At 39.3% G+C, this 26,605-nt stretch overlaps 1 protein-coding gene across 1 annotated transcript in view; it reads left to right on the top strand.

Annotated features, from left to right (window-relative positions):
* Positions 1–26,605, top strand: part of COG7 (component of oligomeric golgi complex 7) — a 123,169-nt gene that overhangs the window by 60,377 nt on the left and 36,187 nt on the right. Inside the window, exons 10-15 of the mRNA XM_077141553.1 lie at positions 247–363; positions 2,377–2,442; positions 9,397–9,583; positions 11,408–11,548; positions 19,484–19,567; positions 23,655–23,769. Of these exons, the coding sequence (XP_076997668.1) occupies positions 247–363; positions 2,377–2,442; positions 9,397–9,583; positions 11,408–11,548; positions 19,484–19,567; positions 23,655–23,769 (710 nt within the window). The remainder of the gene's footprint in view (positions 1–246; positions 364–2,376; positions 2,443–9,396; positions 9,584–11,407; positions 11,549–19,483; positions 19,568–23,654; positions 23,770–26,605) is intronic.

Consider the following 26,605-nt stretch of genomic DNA (forward strand, 5'->3'; position numbering starts at 1 on the left):
TCAGCATCCCAGGTGACAGTGGGTCAGTATAGTGGGACCATGTTTTTTAAAGCAGTTCTTCAGACCAACTTCCAATGAAATACGTAGGTTAGTACAAAGGTTTATAAGTTGTTTCACCTCTTGGTAAGAGTCTCCAGAGATGCTCTCAGGTTATTAGCAGTTTGTTCAAAGTTGTATAATTCTAGGTGTCTTGAGATTTGAGGAGTTAATGATGACACCCCTGTCAATTTTTTATTTCCCTCATAGGTATGTGTCTGATTTCACCAGTACTCTCCAGTCAATACGAAAGAAGTGTAAACTGGATGATATTCCTCCCAACTCCCTTTTTCAAGAAGATTGGACGGCTTTTCAGAACTCAGTTAGGTAGGTAGAAGAGGGGTTGTAATTTAAGCATGTGCCTAATGCAGTTAAGCATAAATGTGTATAATATACTGAGTAAAAATGATGAATGTGTAGATGAGGGCTTCACATATTCTCTTCCTGCATTTTTTTTTTAAGAAAATTCTCTGTACTCTAAAAAATGAGCCAGTAAACCAGAAAACCAGCCAACCAAACAAAATACTAAAAAGATCCCTCTGACTCTTGAAATAATTTTTAAAGTTCTTGATGACCCCCTCTTCTTCTTTGGTGACTTAAAATTTTTATGTTTAGTTTGACATTTTTTCTCCCTTTAACTTATAGACTTTACAGATCATACATTTTAGAAAACACACAGCTGATTGTGTCCTGTTTTGGGCTCTAAGAGCCATAGTACTAGATGGTAAAGCAAGGTTATATGGCCTGGAAAGGGCCAAGTAAGAGTTCAGGAAAGCACTGAGATGACCTTCTCAACTGGCAGTGGTTGGCCGGGTTTAGTATAGCCCATGTGAGCCGGGGACCAATAGGCAGACACCCTGTTGCACCAAGCCATAAAGCCTGGTGGGCATATGATAGCAGTGGCCTGAGAAGGTTGGATACTTTCAGCCAGTGAGTGAAGACTGCAGGCCCCTGGCCTGATCTGACTTGCAGATATGTTTTATTTGATCACAGCTTTTTTAAAAAATTTAAAGTTGATACCAACATTTAAAATTCACATTTAACATAAAAATCCATATTTCTAACTTAACCTAAAAAATTGGAAGCTCTGGTAACATTGGGCCCATATTCTCATTCAGTCATAATCCCTGGGGCTCAGGAGCCAAGGTCCCCTTTAGACGGGGCATGTGTTCTCTGTTGTACGGGATTCTCCCCACTGCCAAGTGGTCTGACAACTATGCTGTTAGACTGAGGTTAAAAATGAAATCTAGAAGTTTATTTTCCTTAAAATCCTAATAATTTTTTTTGTGTGGATATACATTCTAAAGAGAGCCACTACTGTTGCCTGACCCACTTCACCCACTTACATTTCCTGCCTGACTCTGGCCTAGGTGACAAGTGCAGGGTACTATGACACATGCATTCTCCATGTGCTGAACTACGCCAGAGCAGATCCAGACCCTCTAAAGGCTGCCTTTAAGCGGGGCAGATCCAGGGCCTCCTAGGGCCATTTTAGGTTATCTACCTCATGGGCTTTGTTCCAGGCTCTTACATCTTTGATGAAATTTAATGTTCTAGTTGCTGTGGCACTTGTCTGTTTGGTTTGCAGGAAAATACAGTGCACAAGGCTGTGCTGTTGCCCTTGAGGCAAGTGGAATATTTTACTTTCTTATAAGCCTTTCTTATGATGGAATGCCTAGATACCCTGGTGATGATAGGCACTTTGAAGAAAGTTAAAAGTTAACTAGACTGAAGATACTTTTAATCCCAGGATTTGTCTTGACATTATGAATTTGGTGTTGAAGGACTCAGTGGCTGGAGTTTGAGGCCTGGCATAAAATTACTTAAAAATTAAAGGATTACTAAATACAGGTATGATGATCATTCAGGCTTATATCTGAGAAACAAATGGATTGATCTTCATTTGCCTTTCATGTGATCAGAGAGAGAGATACTTCTAGTATCAAAACAGTTTTCTCTTCTATGCTTTGCAAATATTAAACTTTAGATACTAAGTATCTCCAACCCATTATCTCAAGGACAAAGCCCCTGAGTACCCCTGTATTTTTGAAAATGCGCAATTCCTAGAGATTGCATTGCAGAGAAATATGATTCATACCAGAGAGGCCTGGGCATGAATTAAAAGGGATATTAAAAGGGACTAGTGTTTACCTTTTATGTTAAATGCTAATTAATGAAACATTTCAGGTAGGTCATCAAATGGTTAACTGCTTTCCAGAACCCAGTACCAGCAAAAGGATCAAATAGTTAAAATTTTTATTAATGAGGCAGTGTTTTCCCTGTAAGTGTCAACAGTCATTCTTGGTACTTCAACTTAGTGCTTTTTGTTTGTTTGTTTAGGATAATAGCCACCTGTGGAGAGCTATTGCGACAATGTGGGGACTTCGAGCAGCAACTAGCAAACAGGTAGGAGAGAGCTGTCTGTCCCTGAGCTTCTTTGCTGGGGGTACCTTGGTATACTATATATTACAGCAAAGACAGCATATAGTCAGGTCTGAAAGCCACAGGGCTTGAGGACTAACTGTACCTGGATAGAGGTTGTCATGATTGTCATCATTAAACCTTTACTGAGTGCCACAGAGGGCAGGGCTCTGCCCTACTTGGGCTGGACATACATAATTTTGATTGGTTATACAGGATTCAGCCTAAGTGAGGAAACAGTACATGTTGTCTCCAAATTTTGAATGGGCTGGGTTCCGACTACTTGTTCGTAAGTCAGTTGTTGGGACACAGAATAAATTTCCCCTTGGAAACAGTGTTCTAAGTGGTGTTAAATGCCTGGGCCAGTCTGCAGCATCTCAGGGCTGACTTGGGCAGCTTGCCTCCTGGGTTCTGGAGTAGAATTCTGTGCCAAAGGGGATATGTGTCAAAGGATTCTTTGGGATCTGCCCTGGAAAACGGCTGTTCTACCTCCTTTCTCTATTCTGAAACTTGCCATGGCTTTTACAGTGCTCCGAGGTGGCTTTGTTTATGCCATTTTTTCCCCTGAAAGGACTCTAGGCTTCCCCATTTCCTCCTTTCTTACTTTTGATTATTGTCATTTACTTGGTACAGCTATTTTCTCTGTTTTCAAGGAGTTGGGGGGAAGAAATCTCTTTCATAGAATTGTATGAGAAACTGATGGTAGCTCTTTAACCTCCTTCTCAGATGATGTTATTGTCTTAAAGTAATCTCTGGGTGATGGAATTTTTGGCAGTGGTACAAAGTGAAATGAAAGCTGAGGCCATGCAGGTACCAGGTGGGAGGCAGGGACGCCACAGAAGTAGGTCAGCCTGCTGTGGAGTCTGCACTCCGTTGGCTGTTTCTTCTTCTCACGACTTTTCTGAGCCTCCTGACTGTCTTCAAGTTCCAAGATTTTTCATGAAGATTCTCATTGTGGGGAAAGTCTTGGAGCAGGGTAGAATGGGAGCGGTTAATACTGTTCACAACTTCTGAACAGCCCAGCACAGAGGTTCTGTGACTTCAGGAATGAGTAAAACCGAAAGGCATACAGTGGAATGTGTGTCAATAATGTAAATGAAGTAAATTTACCCTCCTCCCTCTGCCCCACTCATGCACATGTTTATGGGTGCACATGACAAGAGGGGTCTGTGGTGGAGAGATGGGTAGGTCTGGGTTTGCCACAGAGAACTCCTAAACAGTGGTAAAAATGTAACATTGATGTATTTGAAAGAGATGCATGTAGCTTATTGTTTTTTTAAATTTAAAGTTTTTTAAAATCCTGTCCCCAGCTCACTGCAAACATTAAAACAGTTCACAAATATAAAAAAATAAAAACGGAAATTCTGCTCACCCTAAAAATCATTCTCTCTAGAGAAAACATTGTTAACAAGTTTTCCCCCTTTGTAACATTTGTTGAACTCTAATATTAAAGACTTTTCCTGTACCAATGACTCCTCCTAGCACCTGAAGAGGTAGGTACCAGTCCTGTCACCATTTTACAGATGAAGAAGCAGTGAGACTGATGATTTGGCATACGTAGTAACTTTTTTTTTTTTTTGGTTTTCTTATTTTATTTTTTAAATACCAAAAAACACCTAACCAAATGCAAACATTCCTATTTTGATCAGTCCATTCTACATATATAATCAGTAATTCACATCATCATCACATAGTTGCATATTCATCATCATGATCATTTCTTGGAACATTTGTATCTATTCAGAAAAAGAAATAAAACCAAAACAGAAAAAAAATTTATACATACCATACCCCTTGCCCCTCCCTTTCATTGATCACTAGCATTTCAAACTAAATTTATTTTAACATTTGTTCCCCCTATTATTTATTTTTATTCCAAATGTTCTACTCGTCTGTTGATAAGGTAGATAAAAGGAGCATCAGACACAAGGTTTTCACAGTCACACAGTCACATTGTGAAAGCTGTATCATTATACAATCATCATCAAGAAACATGGCTACTGGAACACAGCTCTACATTTTCAGGCAGTTACCTACAGCCTCTCCATTACATCTTGACTAACAAGGTGATATCTACTTAATGCGTAAGAATAACCTCCAGGATAACCTCCCGACTCTGTTTGGAATCTCTCAGCCATTGACACTGTCTCATTTCATTCTTCCCCCTTCTGGTCGAGAAGGTTTTCTCACTTCCTTGATGCCGAGCCTCAGCTCATTCTAGGGGTTTTCTCAGTTCCTTGATACTGAGTCTTAGCTCATTCTAGGGGTTTTCTCAGTCCCTTGATGCTGAGTCTCAGCTCATTCTAGGATTTCTGTCCCATGTTGCTAGGAAGGTCCACACCCCTGGGAGATACGTAGTAACTTTTTAAGGGAAGGGAATTACTTGCAGAAATAGCTGTATCTGAGGTGATGCAACTAAGAGGCAATGATCTGAACCTGGACAATATGGGCTCAGAGTGTGTGAGTGTTACCTTCCTGTCCTTTTTCACACATTAGTGTCTGCTCTTAGGCTGATGTTCTTCTGTATATATTTGTGTATGAATAGATACATATATACACATACACATAATATATACATGTGTACATACCTACCCATACACTTATACGTATATATATACTCAACATTAAAAAACACATTATTATTCTGAGCTTTGTCTTTTTACTTATATTTTCACAATATTTCAGACATCTTTCCATATCTGGACATATACATTTTCCTTTCTATCTTTTAATGAAGATTAATATTCCATTCTGTAGGGTACAGAAGGAGCCAGTTTAAGAGGATGGTGGGGTTAAACCGTAAGGCTCTCTGACTGCATTTTGCAGCCCAGAGAGTCTAAAAGCCTGGCCCTAGAATAGAACAGACAGGGCATATCCTAGGAAGTCTCTTTAAGAGGTGATGTCATCCTGGAAACATGGAGCCTGGGAAGGGAGACGAGCCACAGTCACCATCTGTGTTCCCATCAGGGAGGCTGTACAGCCTGTGCATGGCCTGGGCCTGTAAAGCTTATCTTATCTCCTCTAAGCTTATCTCCCCACCAATCTCCTTGCAGAGCCCATTCTCTTCCTACGGAGGACCACTCCCCTGGGTTGGCCTGGGCAATAGCTCAGAACTCCCAGCTGTGCTTCAGGGACAAAAATGATGTTGGCTATTGGGCCCTTAAGATCCCCTCCCACAGAGTGGTTCATTTTGTGATATGGGGACTAAATAAAGCAGGGCTGATATGGGTGTCACCTGAAGAATTTCTCTGGTACTGGGCAATTTGGGTGAGATGAAGGGAGATTGCTGTCTCTCTTTTTTACTCTTTTGGTGTAGTGACAGTATTTTCACAGGGTAAAGTTTTTAAAAATTAATTAATTACTTAACTTTTATTAAGGAAATCATAGTGTGCAGAGAAATCATGAAGAAAACACAGTTTTCTTATACCCAGATTCATTATTAACATTTTGCCTTAGTGTGGTATCTTTGTTACCATTGATGAGAGAATATTATTATAACTAAGAGAAAATATTATTATTAACTAAGGTCCATGGCTTATATTAGGGTTCATTGTGTTGTACAGTCCTGTGGTTGGTTTCTTCTTTTGGTCTAGTAATATATATACCATCTAAAATTTTCCCTTTTAACTTCATTCAGATACATAATTCAGTAGTGTTAATTACATTTACAGTGTTGTGCTACCATCAACTTCCATCTATTACCAGAACTTTTCCATCACCCAAACAGACATTCTGTACCAAATAAGCATTGACTCTCCATTCCCTACTCCTATCCTGACCCTGGTAACCTGAATTCTAGTTTCTGACTCTCTGAATTTGCTTATTCTAATTATTTTATATCATTGAGGTCATACAACATTTGTCCTTTTGTGTCTGGATTATTTAATATGATGTTTTCAAGGGTAATCCATGTTGTCTCGTGTCAGAACTTCATTCTTTTTTATGGCTGAGTAATATTCTATTGTGTATGTATACCACATTTTGGGTTTATTCATCTGCTGATGAACATTTGGATTGCTTCTATCTTTTGACAATTGTGAATGATGCCACTATGAATATCAGTGTACAAATATCTGTTTGAATCCCTGCTTTCAGTTCTCTTGTGTATATTCCTACCAGTGGTATTGCCAGGTCATATGGTAATTCTATATTCAAGTTTCTGAGGAACTGTCAAACTGTTTTTCACAGTGTCTATACTATTTTATATCCCCAACAACGAGTGAGTATTCCTGTTTCCAAAATAGTTTTTTTTTCTTAATGCAGTTTTCTTGAACTATATTCACATACCATACTAATCGCCTGAAGAATACAATCACTGGCTCACTGTATCATCGTGTAGTTGTGCATACAATGCCATGATCAATTTTAGAACACTGACATTACTCCAGAAAAGAAATAAAAAGAAAAAAGAAGGGTGCACGGGTGGTTCAGTGATATAATGCTTGCTTTCCATGCGGAAGACACAGGTTCAATTCCTGGACTGTGCACCCCCTACCCCTGCCAAAAAGGAAAACCCGAATTCTCCCATATCCTTTATCCCCCCCCATTATCGACTCATGTTAAAATATTACTGTTAACTGTAATCCATAGTTTGCAATAGGTGTATTTTTTCTCTATAAATTATTCTATTATTAACTCCTAATAGTGTCATACATTTTTTGTAGTTGATGAAAGAACTTTTTAAATATTTGTACAGTTAATCACAGGCACTGTCCACCACAAGATTCACTTTGTTATACATTCCCATGTTTTAACCTCCAACTTTCCTTCTGGTGACATACGTGACTCCAAATGTCCCCTTTCCACCACATTCACATGCCATTCAGCACTGTTAATTACTCTCACAATAATGTGCTTCCGTTACCTCTGTTCACTTTCAAATGTTTAAGTTCAACCTAGTTAAACATTCTGTACATATTAAGCAACTGCTCCCCATTCTTTCACCTCATTCCATATCGTGGTAACCTGTATTCTTTATTTTGTCTGTGAGTTTATATATTATGATTAGTTCATATCAATGAGATCATACAGTTTTTATCTTTTTGTGACTGAATTATTTCACTTAACATAATGTCCTCAGGGTTCATCCATGTTGTCACATGGTTCAGGACTTCATTCCTTCTTACTACTGAATAATATTCCATAGTATATATGTACTACATTTTGTTTGTCTGTTCATCTGTAAATGGACACTTGTGTTTCCATCTTTTAGCAGTTGCGAATAATGCTGCTATGAATATCAATGTGCAGATGTCTGTTCATGTCCCTGCTTTCAGATCTGGGTATATCCTTGGATTGCCAGGTTGTAAGGCAACTCTATACTTAGCTCAGGATAAAGTTTTAATGGGACAGTTCAATGGGACAAACATAGTTTTGGATATCTGATATGTATTTACATGCTTCCATGGCTGAGGAGTAACACCTTTTTCATGAAAAGGAAATGAGTTGAGGAACTAGATGAAATTAGAATGCTAGTCACTCTCTCTTCTGCACACACTTACTGCATTCTCCTAGCATAGCACTTAGCATATTTGTACCATAATTTCTCTACTCACGTATGGGACCTCCCCATTAATCTCTGAGATTCTTGAAGTCTGGTACTATGTTTGATCCTTTGATATCCCCAAGATCTAGGTTAGAGCCCATTGCAGTGATGAGATAATATTTCTTGATGAATTAAGAAATGCAGTGTTTATTTCAGTAGGCTTAGTTCACAATACTAGTAAATACATCTAAGAGGAAATCAGATGCTGATGATATTTTCTGTCTGGGTGAACAGCTGGCTATGAAAAAGTTGCCCTTAGTTTCTTGGGGGGAAAAGATGCCATTTGTTCCTTGGGGGTGGGTTTGCATTTATTCTGAAATTTCTGAACTGAAAGTTTGGCAGGCAGAAGACCCAGCCAAACTATCTGTCAGTTTAGGCAATAGGAAAACTTGCAGAGGCAGGTAGCTGCTTGTATCGGCAATGGTTCCTGAGGAATGCATTGTCTTCCAGGATTTTTTTGCAGGTATGCCTTTACTTCCTTGAAAAACTTATGGGACATGTTCTTGAAAAAGCAAGTACATACTTACTTGTTATGACTGCTATGTCTAAAGCAATTTTTAATGCAAAATTATGGTAAAGGAGGGGTCAGGAAATTTGTCACATTTGGAAAATGTTATGGTGTTCATTTTCCTGGATATATATGTTCATATAGTTAGGTGCACATTTAAATGTGCAGAATGAATGTAAAGTTGGGCTAAGGAAAATTAAGAGTGGAGGTCTTTCCTGTTGGAGATAGAGATTCAGCTTCCCTAGCAGCACGCCAAAGTTGATTACCATATAGAATCTCCTCTAAGGATTTTTACTCTCTCAAAGAAATTGGAAAGGGCCAGCTTCTCTCAACAGATCTTTCTGTAGCACTGAAACCACAAAAGTAAACTTCTTGGTGCTCATGAATACAAATGCCATACAAACCCAGTGTCTGTGACAGTGTAAGTCCTGTGGGTAAAAAGACATACATCAAGCTGCATTCACCCTCCTCCAGAGACCAGTGATCATGCTGCCCTGCCCAGGGACTTCCATGACTGCGGTGCTGGTGTCTCCCCATGGGGCTTGACTGTTCCAGACACAAAGAAGTCCACATAGATGGTGCATAGTATTCCAGACCCTAGCCACCTGCGAGCTTTCCTTGTGTGGGCCACCTGTCCATGTTTGGAAAATGGGTAGTCTGATGGAATGAGTGTTAAATTGGAAACAAAATCACCTGGGGCTTTGTGCACCTGAGGTCCTGCTCACTCTCAAATAATGAATATCTTCATTTCTTTATAAAATGAAGCTCATAATTCAGTCTGCCTTATGAAGATATCCTGGGTCTTAGTAAGATGCAACCTGAATGCTCTTCAAAGAAAATTCCATAAAAGTATCTGGGGGCATATTGGTCATCATTTTCTTTATAGGATTTTGTCCACGGCAGGAAAGTATCTCTCTGACTCCTACAGTCCTCGGAGCCTGGCTGGTTTTCAGGATAGCATCCTAATGGACAAGAAGAGCTCTGCCAAGAACCCTTGGCAAGAATATAATCACCTTCAGAAAGATAACCCTGTTGAATATGCCAGTTTAATGGAAATACTTTATACTCTCAAGGTAAGGGACCAGAGAGATGCCATTCTCATAAACAAAAACTTTTGCCTTGTCACTCACCCTTTCCCTGATCCATGCTTTCTGGCTCTGGCTTGGAGTGCTAGCTGTCTCCTCTCTGTCTCAACTGTGTTAGAGTTTTAAGCAGTTAATATACTAAACTGAGTTGAAATTAATTGAGATATAAAGGTAGGCGTTGAATAGATGGAGCTTTATAGCTGATAAAAGCTAGGTTGGTGTATTAGTCAAGGTTCTCTAGGAAAACAGAACCAGCAGGAGGTATATGTATATGCATATATATTATTTAAATATTATGAAAAAATTTTAAAGGAATTTTTAAACTCACATGACTGTGGTGTTGGGCAAGTACAAATTCTCTAGGGCAGGCTGCAAGCTGGGGTCTCTGATGAAGGTTTTCAGTGAATTCCCTAGGAAAAGCTGACTGGCTGAAGTAGAGATGGAAATTCTCTCTGACTGCTGAAATAACTTCTCCTTTTAAAGCCTTCAGTTGATTGGTTGAGACGTCTCTCATTGTTGAAGGCAATCTCCTCAGTTGATGGTAGGTACAATTAGCCATTGATGCAGTCAACTTACTGATAATTTAAATCCAGGAAATATTCTCACAGTAGCAATCAGGCTAGTGCTTTCTTGACCAAACAACTTAATACCATAACCTGGCCAAGTTGACACGTGAGCTTAACCATCACAGTTGGAGGACATGGCTTTAGATCTGGAACCAATTGGGCTTGCTCTGCTTCACTCCAGGGACCCCCAACTCAGCAGGGAGAGAAGTTGCACTTCTTCCGAGGGGGAAGAGAGAGGGAGGGTTGGAGAGAGGCCTGGAATACAGCTCTCGTGCAAATTCCTCTGTATGGAAACATGAGGACTTGCGGATAAGTGTTCTCTCCTTGGTTGTTCCTCTGCAATCATAGTTTGTCTACTATAAAGCTATCCTTGAGCTTTGGACCCTTTGGCGTCTAGGGACAGAAGACCCTTCCAACAAATGGAATGACCTACAGTTTCCCTGGGTTTATCCTTTCCAAAACCATCCCCTACTTCCCTGGTCTGGTTTGACCTTCATTTGGGCCTATATAGTCTACTATTTCTGTAGTACCGAGTACAGACTGACATGGTCTTCCCCATCTCTCTGCACCTTGACCCAGAAACTGGCTGCATTTGAGCTTAACAGACACACTTTTTAAAGCATTTCTGTAAGTCTGTTCTTCCTTGCTTCTGTGATTAGGTTAAAGCAACTCTGTTTTGTCTTTATTGCAAATCTGATTTATGTCTGTTTGTTGTAATCAGTTCATTTAGATTTGCAAAACTAAGGTTATATTTTACATCTATTTTCTTAGCTGCTTAGAGTTCTTTGGGGCTCAACTGATTGTACATAATGCTGGCTTTGAGTTGAGAGTAACTGACCTCATTTCCTTGGGAATCTGGGCTCTGCATACCACTCTTGTTTAAATGTTAAACTTCTGATCTTTTCTCCTCTTTCTTCCCTGAGGGATGGTCACAAGTTGTTTATAGTACTTTTTCTTAAACTTCCAATTCATGAGCTCATGTTAGCCTGAATGCTTCAAAATCACCTGGGAAAGTGAATTAAAAAATATAGACTCCTGGGCTCCTATCCTAGTGGGTTCTGACTCACTAGTTCTGGTGTGGACCCTGTGAAGCTGTATTGTAGCAAATCTCCCAGGTTTGGGAATCCCCCCAGTCCAACCCCCTATCACTATTTTTCTCTCACGGATTTTTCTAGATGTCTAAGTAACTAATTCCTTTGTTGGGTTTAGGGCCTAATAAACTGTCTTTTGCATTTTCTTTCCTTAGGAGAAAGGGTCAAGTAATCACAACCTACTGTCTGCATCTAGGGTAGCCCTGACTCGGCTTAACCAGCAGGCCCACCAGTTGGCTTTCGATTCTGTTTTCCTGCGCATCAAACAGCAGCTGCTGCTTATTTCCAAGATGGATGTGAGTTTCCCAGTAACTGCAGTGATTCTCTCCTAGGTCCTGCCTCTTTTTCAAACATGTTTGAGCACAGGGTTCAGCCTCAGAGCTTTATGGTTGTTGGGGTTGGGATTGGGGGGGGGCTGGAATTTTGACTGTCTTAGGCTCAAAGTCCCACTTTAAAGAGTCACTTTTCCTGTTCTGTTCATTGCTCAGCATGAGGTTTTGTTTTGAAATCTTAATTGTAGTTACTCTGACGCTTTATTCACAGACTGTTTCTTGGATTATTAATATTGCTGGACTAATTATTCCCCATTTGGAGCAGCATAGCTGTGCTTCATCAGGGAGAGTGTTCTGGGATAGTTTAGGCCAGGTTAGAGGAGCTCATTGTCTTCTGAGATTGAATTGTTTTCCTGACATACTCATTTCTGGAAAATTGGTTCTGGAACTTTACTCAGGAGCATGCTTTAATAGATTTGAACTAGTGATTTTGAGGGGGCTTTGAAGGGTTTTTCCTACTTTTATTGAAACCTTTTTATTTGGCTCTTCTTGGAGTTGTCTCATCATCTTCACCTTGTACCCCTTTACTTTCTCTTTTCTGATTGTCCTGATTCTTTTTCAAGGGATTGCCTATCAGTCCTGGTTTCTCTACTCCAGATTTCACTACTTTCCTATTGGATTACTAGTTCACCTTTCTCGCTGACTCCTGTTTCCTTTCCTGAAGTCCATTACGATTTAACTTTTTTTGAAGACGGTCTTTTGGGAAAGATCCAATTATGTGCCTTTAATAACCAAGAGTTCTCTACAGGAGCCAGGAGAAGGGAAGCAGCAAGAACATGTACGGTGTAATTATAAGTGATCTGCTTTCTTCTGCAATCTTGAAAGGATACTAGGCTGCAGTTGGAGGCCACTCACTTATTCACTGTATGACCATGGTCAAGTCTTATCTCCTCTCTGGGCCTCAGAATCTCCATGCATAGAATGACATAGTTAAACTACAAGAAATTTTTCCTTTCAGTGGATTCACATTCTATTTAATTAACTGTATTTAAATAGGAAAGTGTATATTATTATTGAATTAAACAGAGAACCAGCATCATGTGCCATAGATTGAAGGCAGCCATAACCGCAATTTCAATGATAAAATAGCATTGGTGGCTGTGAGTGAAATATGATGGCCTGCTGAGGCTCACAATGGAGGCCTGCTCTCTCTTTGAGTAAGTGGATCAGGACAAGTCAGAGAGGTGTTAGCCTGGGGTGCCACTAACCTGAGGCTTTCTCTCTGTGTAGTCAGGATCTTGATAAAATTCAATTTTTATCGAGTAATATTCTCATTTTGTTATCCTTTGCTTGTCAGTACGGTGTACAGTCATCTTGTGTCACCCCTCATAACTGGGAACTTCACTCTTTGGGAAATGTACCTGGAGATGTATTGGGACATTGGCTTGAACTGGCTTTGACATGACGCACGATGACTTCAGATGCTGCAGACAAGGCAGTGATAATGGAGTGAGAGCATATCCAGTGATGGTACTAGGCACCTCCTAAGCTGACGTTTTATTCTTGTTGATGTTTTAGTTATTAATTTTTTTTGTTAATTTTATTAACTTTCTTGAGGTAAAATCCACATAAATTGCAATATACATTTTAGAGTGTATAATTCAGTGAATATTAGTAATTCACAAAGTTGTACAGTTGTCACCTATCTATTTCCAAAACATTTTCACCACTCTCAAATGTATCCATATACTAAGTGAGCAGTCACTTCTCATTTCCCCTTCCTCATAGCCCCTGACAATCACTAATATACCTTCTGTCTCTATGGCTCTGCTCTTATTCTGGACATTTCATATGAATGGAATTATACAATATATGGCCTTTTGTGTCTGCTTCTATCACAAATCATGATGTTTTTAAGGCTCATTCACATTGTATCCTATAGCAGTACTCATTTCTTCTAAAAAATTTTTTTTATTGTATAATATAACATGTATACAAAGCAAAGAAAAAAAAAAGTAATTGTTTTCAAAGCACTCTTCAACGAGTAGTTACAGGACAGATCCCAGAGTTTGTTATGGGCTACCATACCATCATCTCAGATTTTTCCTTCTAGTTGCTCTCGAATATAGTAGGTTAGAAGGAATACATATTATTTTATCATCACAATTGATTTTTTCCCCTTTTTTGTAAAAAACAACGTATATACAAAAAAGCAATAAATTTCAAAGTACAGCACAACAACTGTAGAACAAATTTCAGAGTCTGGCAAGGGCCACAGTTCCACAATTTTAGGTTTTTACTTCTAGCTACTCTAAGATACTAGAGACTAAAAGAAATATCAATTTAATGATTCAACAATCATATTCATTTGTTAAACCCTACCTTCTCTGTATAACTCCACCATCATCTTTGATCTTTCTATCCCTCTCTTTAGGGGTATTTGGGCTATGACTATTCTAACCTTTTTCATGTTGGAAGGGGCTGTCAATAATATGGGGTAGAGAGACAGAACTAGTTGATGTGGTTATTAATTTTTAATTGTGGTAAAATATACATAACAAAAATCATTTTAACCATTTTAAATGGACACTTCTTTGACATTCTTTGGTATCGATTCACCTACTTGGAAAAATGAGGGGCTTCTCATTCCCTTTATCTGTCACCTCCCCTCTCCTTACTTGGTTGCTTTTATCATTTTTATTTTGTCAGGGCTTAAAATATTGACCTTCTCTGAAACCTTAATTCTCCCAGTTACATTGTCTTAGTTCAACATTTAAATAATTTTAGTGCTATTAACCACTTGTTCTGTTTATTCAACTTCTGCATTCCAGAGTTCATTACTATTATGACTCAGTTCTTGGTTGCCTGGATCTTGCCTTCTCATTCAGCGTCACCACAACGCCCATTCCCAAGGCCCTCAGGAATGGACATGGCAGCTTTTGAGATTAGGAGAAGTTCTTGAGGTGTGCCTATATAAAAGCACACAGTACGAAAGCAAACACTTTGGCCTTAAGGATTTGAAAATTAAACCTTGGTCATTAAATGTTTGTTTTTGTATTTGCGGGCAAATTGTATTGCCCTTTTATATTCCAAGAATATAAACCAACACTGTATTCAGTTTCAGGATACATTGCTGAATTTTATGTACATAACCTGATAACAGATGGATACAACAGCCTATTTGAAGGAACCTTTAAATAGATTTTGAATAATTAAAAAATAACCTATAGCATTTCCCTCTTGTCCTGTTATGCCAACCTTCTCTGCTACTTTTTCAGTCCTCCCTAATTCAGTCCATTCTGCCTTACCCTTATTCCAAACTTCTTTTCCACTTTGGTTACCCTTCTTTCCTACGCCCTGCTGCTTGATCACTCTCTGAGGTGGCTTCTGTTTCATCCTCCCTGAGGGCTTTCCCAGGGCCTCCAGTCCACAGTGCTTGCTCTTGAATGGATCCCCATGATACTTCTGTTTGTGTCAGTCAGTCCTGCTCTTATCCTGCCCATGACTGCAGTCTTGCTGGAGCCATCACTGTCCCCCTGCCCCCTACTGCTCCCAGACCGTTACCATCTCTGCTCCTTCGTCATACGCCTCTTTGCCAGTGAACCACCAAGTCTTGGTCTTCCTTTCTTTCACATGTGTCTCTCATCATTCCATGGTTGCTGCCCTAATGTGGGTTCCCATCATCTCTAATCTGTTTCTTGAGCTTTTTATCAGTCCTCCTCAGAGTTGTTGACTCAGTCTTCACAAAACATTCCCTTGACTGGGTGTCTCTCTCCATTCAAAACCCTTGCCTGGCTCCACATGGCCAGCATGAAAGTCTTTTCTTTAAATCTTTGATTTATGAAAAATTTCACACATGTGCAAGTGTAGAGAGAAGACTGTAATAAACCGTGTATACTCATCACCCTGTGTTTCAGTTTGCTAAAGCTGCTGAAAGGCAGTATATCTGAAATGGGGTGGCTTTTTCAATGGGGATTTATTAGTTATAAGTTACAGCTCTAAAGACCTGGAAATGTCCAAATTAAGGCATCAACAAGATACCTTCGCTAAAGAAAGGCTGGTGGCATCCGGGATCCCTCTGTCACATGGGAAGGTGTCTGCTGGTCCTTTGCTTCCAGGTTCTGTTACTTTTAGGTTCTGTGTGTCCTTTCTTGCTTCTCAAGGGACATCTCTCTGAGTTCTCTTTGTCCTGCAAGTTTTTTCTTTGCATCTCCAGGATGTTTCTCTCTCCCTGCATCCTTCACTTGGTTTCATCCCTCTGCGATCTGTATCTGTCTCTTTGTGTTTTCTGTCTTTATTCTCTTCATAGAGAACTCCACTAAAAGGATTGAGACCCATGTTGAATTGGGTGGGTCACATTTCCATGAAAACAACCTAATCAAACAGTCCCACCCACAATGGTCTGTACCTACAAGAATGGATTAAAAGACCATGGCTTTTTGTGAGGTATGTAACTAAGTGAATGAACCTTGAAGACAATATGTTAAATGAAATGTCAGAAACAAAAAGACAAATATGATCATGCTTCACTCATATGGACTAATTAAAGTCACAAACTTGGAGAACTGAAGTTAAGAGCATGGTTATCAGTCTGGGGCCTATTGTAAAGGTTCCTAGATTATAAGCTCTTGTAGCAGTCACATCTCTTGTGGAGTTGTAACTGTTATTTCTAAATTCTGAGCTGCTGAGTTATTTGTGTATAACCTGGTCTTCCCTGGAACTTTGGGTATTTATGTGATACATAGCTCTGAAGCTATGAAAGTCAGCATTACCCCATATAGCAACTGTTAAAAAAGTTGAAAAAGTGATCAGACTTTGACTAGAGATATGAATGAAGCCAGTCTGGATAGGACTAAGGTAAATCAGAATTCAGGGTAAAGAAGGATATAATCTGTGTTTTAAAACTTCAGCTTCAGTGTGAGACCAAAGGAAGAGGTGTTTATTTGGTGCAAAATTTATATTTTTGGTAGTGCATTATCTAATCTAACATGTATGGTCGGTTTATTCGAACACCATAATTACATGGAATCTTGAATAGGGTGTGAGATCTTGTTGGTTTTGTACGGGTTAGAATGATGTCCTGTAATTTGGGCAGAGAATAGAAAAGTATTTGCAAAGTCCCCCTGAGAGATTGGGGAGAAAGGAGGAAATGTTAAACTTCCCCATCTGGGAAATTCCTGATATTCTTGCAAGCTACCAATTTGATTGGCTGAGCCCTCCATCTTGGGGCTTGCCCCTATGAAATTTATTCCTGCAAAGGAGAAGCTAAGCCTACTTATAATTATGCCTAAAAGTCACCCCCAGAGAACCTCTTTTATTGCTCAGATGTTGCTCTGTCTAAGCCAGCTCAGCAGATTAAGTCACTGCCCTCCCCGCTACGTGGGACATTACTCTCAGGGGTGTATATCTCCCTGGCAATATGGGATGTAACTCGTGGATATGAGCCAGGACCTAGCATCATGGAATTGAGGAAGGTTTCTTGACCAAAAAGGGAAGAGAGAAATGATAAAGAGATAAAGTTTCAGTGGCTGAGAGATTTCAGAGCCATGGTTATTCTGGAGGTTATTCTTATGCATTATATAGATATCCTTTTTCAATTTGTGATGTATTGTAGTGGCTAGAGGGAAGTACTTGAAACTGTGGAAGTGTATTCCAGTGGCCTTGATTCTTGAAGACGATTGAATAACTATATAGCTTTTACGATGTGACTGTGATTGTGAAAACCTTATGGCTGATGCTCCCTTTATCTGGGGTATGGGCAGATCAGTTAAAAGGTAAGGACGAAAAAATAAATAATAAGGGGTAAAAAATAAAATTTGATAGATTATAATACTAGGGGTTAATGAAAGGGAGGGCTAAGGGCATGGGATGAATGGGTTTTTCTTTCTATTTCTTTTTCTGGGTTGATGCAAATGTTCTAAAAGTGACCATGGTGATGAATACACAACTACTGATGTGATGTTGTGAGTCATTGATTGTATACTTTGGATGGACTGTATGGTATGTGAAGCTTTCTTAATAAAAATACTAAAAAAAAAAAAAAAAACCATGGCTTTTCTAGGGTACATAACAGTGTCAAACCAGCACACCCTGCTTCACCAGTTACTATATCTTGGCCATCCTGCTTCATATATATATCCTCTTATCTAAAATATTAGGACTGAAAAAAAATCCACAATCATGCCTCAAAAAGAACATTCAAAATAGTTCTTTAATATCATCTATCAGTGTTCAGATTTTCAATTGTCCTGCAAGTGTTATAGTTATAATTTATTTTAACTGTTCGATTTGGGATCCAGATAAATTCTGCACATTGTGATTGGTTGATATGTCTTTTATGTCTCTTTTGAACCATGGGTTCTCTTTCCATCTCTCTCTTTTTCCCTTTGCAATTTATTAGTTGACGATAAAGTCTGTTCTTAGCTTGATGTTCAGAGCTATGCATTATCTCTTTCCAGTCTTCTGTCTCTCCCTGTCTTTACATTTCATGCATCCTGTGACTAAAGCCTTCTCTACTTACCTTGAGCTGTTGCTATTCTGAATTTTTATTTTATGAACCTTGCTTCTGACACTCAGAACTCTTGAAGTGGAACCCTGCATGGGTGAGGGGAGGTGAGGAATAGGTTGGGGAGTATGGGGGTATATAGGGTAAAGGTGGGGGGTCTTGATTCCCCATCTGGCTAATGGAGAGCAAGGACTAAGTCCTCTCTACAAAGCCTAGCACAAGACTGTACATCATGGGCTTGGTAGAGGTCACTAATTAGAATATTAATTCTCAGTGGATTGGGAGTTAACTGGAAAAAATTAGGATATTTCAAAGCAAGAGAGGATTCCCAAGCAAGAACAAGGAATCTAGAAGACTATAGGGGCAGGGATGGGGAAGAAAAGAACTTGTTAGAGCAGAAAAAATGAGCTCAGATCAAGTCGATGCTGGCCCAAGAGCCCTGGGGAAAGAGGTGGTGAATATGTCCCCTGAATGTTACTTAAGGGCCAAGCAACTAGATCAGGCAGCAGGTGGCTGCAGAGGGCAGCTACCATGTGGCCTTGGGAGTCACTTCGGGGTCGAGCCAGAAAGGGCCTTGTTTTCCAGGCTGGCTTTGGGGTGACTCAGGTTGGAATTAAGAAACTAGATTTCTGTGTGAAAGTGGGCCAAGCTGAACTCTAACCTCATGTGTCCCAGTAATTTCTCTTAATCTGTACTCGATGCTGGGAAGGCTTACCCAGAGATTTTGTGGATATTTTCACTTTAAATGATGAGAGAAACCCATGCTGGAGCAAGGATCTCCTTAGAAGGGTTATAAAGAAGACAAAGGCACAGCTTTTTGGGTTTGGGAGCTCCTTCCCACTCCTTTCCCTTCTGAGTTATGAATCACTGAGAAACAGATCCAGCAGGCACAGAAATAAAGGCAGCAGCTTTGATTTAGTTAAATTAATCTTAGCAAGTGTGGCTTGGTTGTTCCTGTAGGGCTTTCTAAGCCTCCTGTCTCAGATAGGGGTTTACAGGGAGGATTTCAGGCGGCCTGTTACACTCAAGAGTACTGAAGACCCAGGAGTAAGTGAGGCTCCTTAGGTCCTGGGACTTTTGTTTCACATATTGACCTACTCAATTGATACATCAATAGCCAAAGGCTATCTTCTCTCTCCATTTTATGTTCTGAGATGGGCAGAAGGGATCAGTTTCCACTCAGTAGTTAAGTTGAGGAGGTAGGACATTTCTGTTTTATAGATCTGCAGGATTGCAGAGAGTGAGAGAAAGGACTCCCCACTGTCCTTTCTTTTTAGTGGGCTTCAAGGTTATCATTCAAAGATGCAAAATCCTTGGTCTGCTGAATGGTGGCAGGTCCAAGTCAAGCTCAGAACAAAAAAGACACCACTTGCAGTCCCTGGCACAGTGCTTGGCAATTTCTGGGGCTGCCTGGTTGCCACGGTATTGATTGTGTCCTCTCCTTCCTTCCTTAGAGTTGGAACACAGCCGGCATTGGAGAAACACTAACTGATGACCTGCCCACCTTTAGCCTCACTCCTCTCGAGTACATCAGCAATGTAAGAGCTTCTGCATGTGTTTCTTTGTGGTGGTCATAACATTTCAGAACATACTTTGTCTTTTTTTTTTTTTCCGGTAATCTACACCCATATCCTGAACTTTAAGGAAATATAGCTGAGCCTCATGATGATTTCAGAACCTAACTCCAGCTCTGGGAGATGGGTGGTGGTGTCCCCATTTCACAGGTGGTACTGAGGCTCAGGAATGGGAGTGGAAGGGGAAGAAACAGCCATTTATCCAGTGGCTCCTCTGTACTGAGCATGCAGGGGCTTTACAGACGTGTCGCACAGCATCTCCTTTCATCCTTACCACAGCTCTTTGGAATAAATGTGAAATCATCCTCATTTTAGAGAAGCTGATACCAAGACCCAGACAGAGGAACAAGTTGCCCAAGGTCACCCAGTAATAGAGCCAGCCCCACATCTGTCCAGTCACAAAGTTTTCCATTTTCTTAGGTCACCAAGCTTACCCAAGCAGAATTTCAGGAAGTATTAAATGTGAGAATAGTAGACAAACATCTACAGGAGTGATGATAAGCATCCTTTTCCATAGCAGTTTCAGAAAAATAAATACAAGATTCCCGAGAGACACCTGAATCTGTGGGAATCCATCCAGGAATCCCAGCAATCCCAGCAATCTCAGACCACTTAACTGATGTTTGAGATTTCAGACTATTGAGACTTTGCACCTGAGACTCCGGCTTGTTGATGAATGTTCTCGTCTTTACAGAACTAAGTGAGCATTAAGAAAGGGAAGAAATAGGAGAAAACGCTTTGAAAAATTAAAACTATATATATATATATATATATTGTACAATAGGGATGCTCTGTTTCATGTAAAACTGCATCTGTGGATCAAAGCAAAAGGCTGTGGTGACAGAAGAAAGGTCTAGCAAATGTAGAATCATGCATGCGGTCTTTGCACATTATAGGTGTTCGGGAAGTGATTACTGAGCAGAAATAGAATGGAGTAATTCCAGTGTCAGAAACCAGCATCCTTCCCTTCTCCCAGCCTTGTAGAAAAATGATGAATGTGTTACCATTTTGAACTGAAATGTGTACTGAGGTAATAAACCACTTGCCTAGTACATGAAATATTTTACGAAGTATATGAAAGAAAACAACAAAACGAAGTAATGTCTTTTACCACCTGTGTACTTCTTGGAGCGCAAACTAACAATCCTTTGTTAGCTTGAAGGGCTGCAGGATATTTAGACTTATTACAGCCTAACCATATTAAACATTTCAAAATGAGGTGTCCTCATTTTGTAGTCCTCTGGGCTGAGAGATTTTGGAGTCTGTGTTAACTTCTGGACATGGACACTGTGTTAGGTAGTAAGCTGCCAGAATGCGATATACGAGAACTGTAACAGCTTTTAAAAGGAGAATTTAATAAGTTACTAATTTACAGTTCTAAGCTATACAGTTGTCCAAAGTAAGGCATCCAGGGAAAGATACCTTAATTGAAGGATGGCGGCCAGTGGGTCAGGAACACCTCTGTCTGCTGAGTAGTCACGTGTCCCTTGCTTCTGGGCTCTATTGCTTTCAACTTCTGTTCCTGTAGGGTTTCTTAGCTTCCCTTAGCTCTCTCCAGGTTCTGGCTTCCCTTGGCTCTCTCCACGTTTTTCCAGGGCTGGCTTTCATCTCTTGGCTTCCCTTGGCTCTGTCCAGGTTCTGGCTTGCTTAACATCTGATGGCAGTGTCTTCTGGGTTCCAAGTAACTCCAGACATCCATGTCTCTGTTCTCCACATGTCTGCATCTGTGTCAGCTCTGCTGTGAAGTTTCTGTCAGCTCTGAGGCTTCTGTTGATCCTGTCTCTCTCCAAAAGGTTTCCTCTTTTTAAGGATTTCAGTGAACTAATCAAGACCCACCTGGAATGGGTGGAGTCACATCTCCATGTAATCAAAAGATCACATCCACAATTGGGCCTGCCACATCTCTGTGGGGATAATCTAATAAAAAGTTTCAGCCTACGTTATTGAATCAGAATTAAAAGAAGCAGTTACTCTCACAAGGATTGGGTTAGGATTAAAGCATGGCTTTTGTAGAGTACACAATATTTTCAAACCAGCACAGACACCATGCCTTTAGAGAGATGCTGAGTGGAGATAGTGAGAGGAAAGTGAGTAGAACTGCTATGGACTGGGAGGCCTAAAACAAAAGGAAAATCAAACAAACAAAAACAAAAGAAAAAAAAGTATTGCTCTGGTTATAATATTTAGAGCTATCACTATATGACTGGCACTGTTCTAAGAATTGAACAAAAAAAGAATCTTCGTAACAGCCTTGTAAGGCACAGAAAGAGTTTCAAGCATCCTTCTCTCTAACATTCCGAAGTAGAGTAGCTGTGTGTTTAGGCTTATAAATCTCTGCAAATGGATGAACCCTGTTAGGAGAAGAACTTAGCCTTAGACATCCCAGTCTTCCCAGAGCACGGGGAAGACTGGCTGTGTTGACATAACTGTTTTCCACATGACTATTTATATTGATCTAAAGGATGAGGTCAGTATTGAAGTTCAGCCCTCACATTGATCTGTATTTTTCATTTGATTCTGGCCAGAAATCTAGATTGGGATCCCAGTGTTGTTGGGGCATGCGTGGTGATGTTCTTATTCCTGTTTACCACCAGTTGAATTCATTCACTCCAGAGCCTTTGGGTACAACCTTAACATCGTTCTCAAGGCAGCAGCTTTGTGGGGGACCTTTAGAGCTCAGGCAGATGCCTCGGCATGTGTCCCAGCCCTGCCCAGACCAAGGAGCAACCCCCACCAAGCCACAAATCCAGCTTTATGTGCTGCACAGAATCATGCAAAAGCGTGGAAATTTCTCCCTTTTAAAAAGGCTCATGCTGTTTTGGCTGCAGTGTTATTCCAGTAAAAGGGATGCATATCATCACTGCTTAGCATTTTTCAGCGAAGACCAAACCCTGTCTGTTAACATATGCATGAACTCATATTTGGGGAAGTGTCACATCTTCAGCTTCCCAAAAAAGAAAAAGAAAGACAAAAGCTATGGCATGTTGCAGGCCTCTGGTTGACTTGTGGTGATGACTGATGTGGTGCAGCACTGGCTAAAGGGCTATTCCAGGTATTTGCTCATGCTAGAGCACCAGTAGGTAAAATTTCTGTCCATTCTTCTAGACCCCATATCTGAATCTAATATCTGTCACTATTTAGGGTGCATGAGACCAGGTTGAGATCTTATTTTAATGGCTCTCTTGACTTGTAGCTCATTATCAACTCTAATTTGGGATGAATGGAATAGAATGAATATGTGGCCAAAAATAAAATAAAATAAAAATAAAATGAAATAAAAAATAAAATACAACTACAGACAGTTTTATATTATGTTGTTATAACCTAAAAATCAAACCTTATTTTATAAGAAAACATGCATTTGCCCTAAAATACAAAACAGCATGAGTTATAATAGAAATAGGTATATAAAGTCTATCTGGATGACAATCACATGTAATGGATGTGAGAAGTACTATATTAGAGGGCTTGTTCCAAAAGTCTTCAAACCCTACCTTCTGCAGTTCCCCTCTAGTCAAGAAGGTTTTGTCAGTCTTTGTTGTCTAGAGATTGTATTATTAAAACAATGTAATTTTCACCCAAGCTAATTTATGATTATAAATGGCTTATTTCAAACAAAATTCCTTCCCCTATTTAAATCATCTGGACAGAAGAGAACCAGACTAAATCCAGAAGACAGGATTTGAATTCTAACATGGTCATGTACTTGTTGACATTTTCATCTTACTGAGCAATTATAATGATATGTATTTACTCAGTGCTTTAAATTTGACAAATTGCTTACGTATCCATTACATCATTTGTGTTGAATGCATTCCAAAAATATTAGAGCCATTAGTGAGAAGGATGAACCTATATGCGAACTGCCATTGATTTCTTTTTTTAAGGTATTGCATAACCAGTTTTACCACACACTGGAAAAATCAGACTTCAGGTCATCCCAGGTCTGGTAATTTTGTCTCTCTGCCATTTTCCTTCAGTGAATGAACTAAGTAACATAATTAACTCTAGTATGTCAATGTTGGTCTGAAAGTGCTTTCTTTTGTTTCAGATCGGGCAGTACATCATGTCCCTCCCCCTGAATCTTGAACCATTTGTGACTCAGGAGGACTCTGCCTTAGAATTGGCTTTGCATGCTGGGAAACTGCCATTTCCTCCTGAGCAAGGTGAGAGGGTACCGGGAGCTGCTGCACCTGCAGTTAAAGGAGTAGTGGGCTCAGGATGCAATTTATTTGCTTGTTTTTATCACCGTCACCCTGAACACACACATTTCTCTGAACTCCCTTTGGAATCATTGTCAGATTATAAAATAGAGACTAAGAAAGATTGCAATTTCTGAGGGGCTTCTGCTGGATTAGGGAAAGAGCTACCTTAACTTTGTTTTGCTGTATACAGAGCATCCCTGGGGAACAGATGCAGAGATTCCTGCAGTGGACTCCAAAAGTACCCCTCAGCTGGGGATGCAGAGGCAAGAGGGGCAGGGAACTGAAAGGTGGTTACTGGCGGTGGGAGCAGCAAAGTTCCCACTGGGTGCTCTCTTTCTATTCCCTCTCTGTGTGGGTCATATGCCAAGTAAAGTTGCACCTGATAGGAATGGTTTTCTTATTGGGGCAAAAATAAACACTTCAGCATAGAGGTAGAGTCTTTGTCCAGACACTTCTGATTGTAGCTTGCTCCTAGATCTCTAAACTAACCAGGTAGAAAATCATAGATTTAAGCTTTTCATTTTTCTTGTTATGTAGAGCTGACAGATTTGAACAGAGACCCACCTACTCTGATCAAAAATCACCTTAATTCCTAATACTGGGCATTGTAGACCTCTCATTATAAGGTTGAGCAAACAGAAAAAACAAAAAAAACAAAACCACTTGGTATATAAAAGAATCAGGAACTCCAAAGAATGTACCACACTGAAAACAAAATTGTGTCAATAGGTTAAAAATGCAGGTATGCTAAAGGCATCACAAGTAAATGTAAATAAAAAGAAAGCAAGATAGCTGTGTTACTATTAGATGAAATAGAATCAAAATAAAAAGCTACTAAATGGGTTGAAAGTGATTTTTTATGTTAATAAAAGATAGATTCCACAGTGAACCTGTAATAAACATGTGGTCTTATGTGCCAGGTAACACAGCACTGAAATAGAGAAGAAACTGTCAGACATATAATAAAAATTTGACAAAACTATATTAGTTTTGAGAAAATCCTTTGCCTCCCTTTTTGAGTTTTTAAATTTTATTTTTAGAGAAATTATTGGTTTACAGAACAATCATGCATAAAATATGGAATTCTTATATACCACCCTTATTATTAATACCTTATATTGGTGTGGTACAATAAGTACAATCTTTTTTTTTTTTTTACATGGGCAGGCACCGGGAATCGAACCCGGGTCCTCTGGCATGGCAGGCAAGCATTCTTGCCTACTGAGCCACCGTGGCCCACCCAATAAGTATAATTTTATAATTGTACTATTAACTATATTCATGGTTTAACTTAAGGTTCACTGTTTATGTAGCATGGTTTCATGAATTTTTAAAAAAATTTTATTCTATTACCATATAAATACAACCTAATATTTCTCCTTTTAATTGCATTCAGATATATGTTTTGTACTGTTAATGACTTTCACAATGTTGCACGACCATTATCACTATCCATTACCAAAACATTTCAAATCATTTTAAGTAGAAACTCTGTACATTTTAAGCCTTAACTTCATTCACTTTGCCCACCCTGTCCCCTTGTAACCTATATTCTAGATTCTGATTCAGTGAGTTAGCTTACTCTAATTATTGTTATCAGTGAAATCATACAGTATTTGCTCCTTTGTTTCTGGTTTAGTTTCCTTAACAAGATGTCTTCAAGTTTTACCCATGTTGTCACATGTGTCAGAATTTCATTCCTTTTTATGGCTGAATAATATTCCATTCTATGCATTATTTACAGCCTCTTCCAACATGAAAAAGTTGGAAAGACAGAGAAATAGGGTTTAATAGACGAATATTATTGCTGAATCATCACATTCATATTTCTTTTAGTCTCCAGTATCTTAGAGCAGCTAGAAGTAAACACCTAAAATTGTGGAATTGTAAACCATACCAAACTCTGAAATCTTTTCTACAACTAATTGTTGTGCTGTGCTTTGAAATTTATTGATTTTTTGTTTATATATTATTTTTCACAAAGAAAAAAAGAGAAAAAAAGTTGATTGTAATGATAAAAAAATATTTATTCCTTCTAGCCTCCTATATGCCAGAGCAGCTAGAAGGAAAATCTGAGATGATGGTATGGTAGCCCATGACAAACTCTGGGATCTGTCCTATAACTGTTGATTGGAGAGTGCTCTGAAAACTATTGCTTTTTTCTTTCTTTGCTTTGTATATGTATTATATTATACAATAAAAAAAGTTAAAAAAAGAAAAAAGACACTGGGAAAGCATAAAGAAGATTTTGAAAGTATGAAAAGAATGGGAATGAAAGGCACAATGGAAGAGATGAAAAATACACTAGAGTCATACAACAGCAGATATGAACAGGAAAAAGAAAGAATCAGCAAACTAGAAGATAGGACTTTTGAAATCTTAAAAAATACAGGTTGAGAAGGGAATGGAAAAAATCGAGCAGAGTCACAGGAAATTGAATGACAGCATGAAGTGCAGAAACATTTGCTCCATGGGTGTTCCAGAAGGAAAAGAGAAGGGAAAAGGAGCAGGAAGAATATCTGAGAAAATAGTGGCTGAAAATTTCCCAACTATTATGAAAGACATAAGCAAACACGTCCAAGAAGCACAACATACTCTAAACAGAATAAAAGAAATGAAAGGACTCCTAAATAAATGGAAAGATATTCTGTGTTCATGGGTATGAAGAATAAATACTGTTAAGATGTAAATTCTACCAATAACGATGTAGAGTTTCAATGCAATTCCAGCCAAAATTCCAACAGCCCACTTTGCAGAAATTGATAAACCAATTGTCAAATTTATATGGAAGGGTGAG

The sequence above is a fragment of the Tamandua tetradactyla genome, chromosome 23 (genome assembly GCF_023851605.1).
Source record: "Tamandua tetradactyla isolate mTamTet1 chromosome 23, mTamTet1.pri, whole genome shotgun sequence".
NCBI lineage: Eukaryota > Metazoa > Chordata > Mammalia > Pilosa > Myrmecophagidae > Tamandua > Tamandua tetradactyla.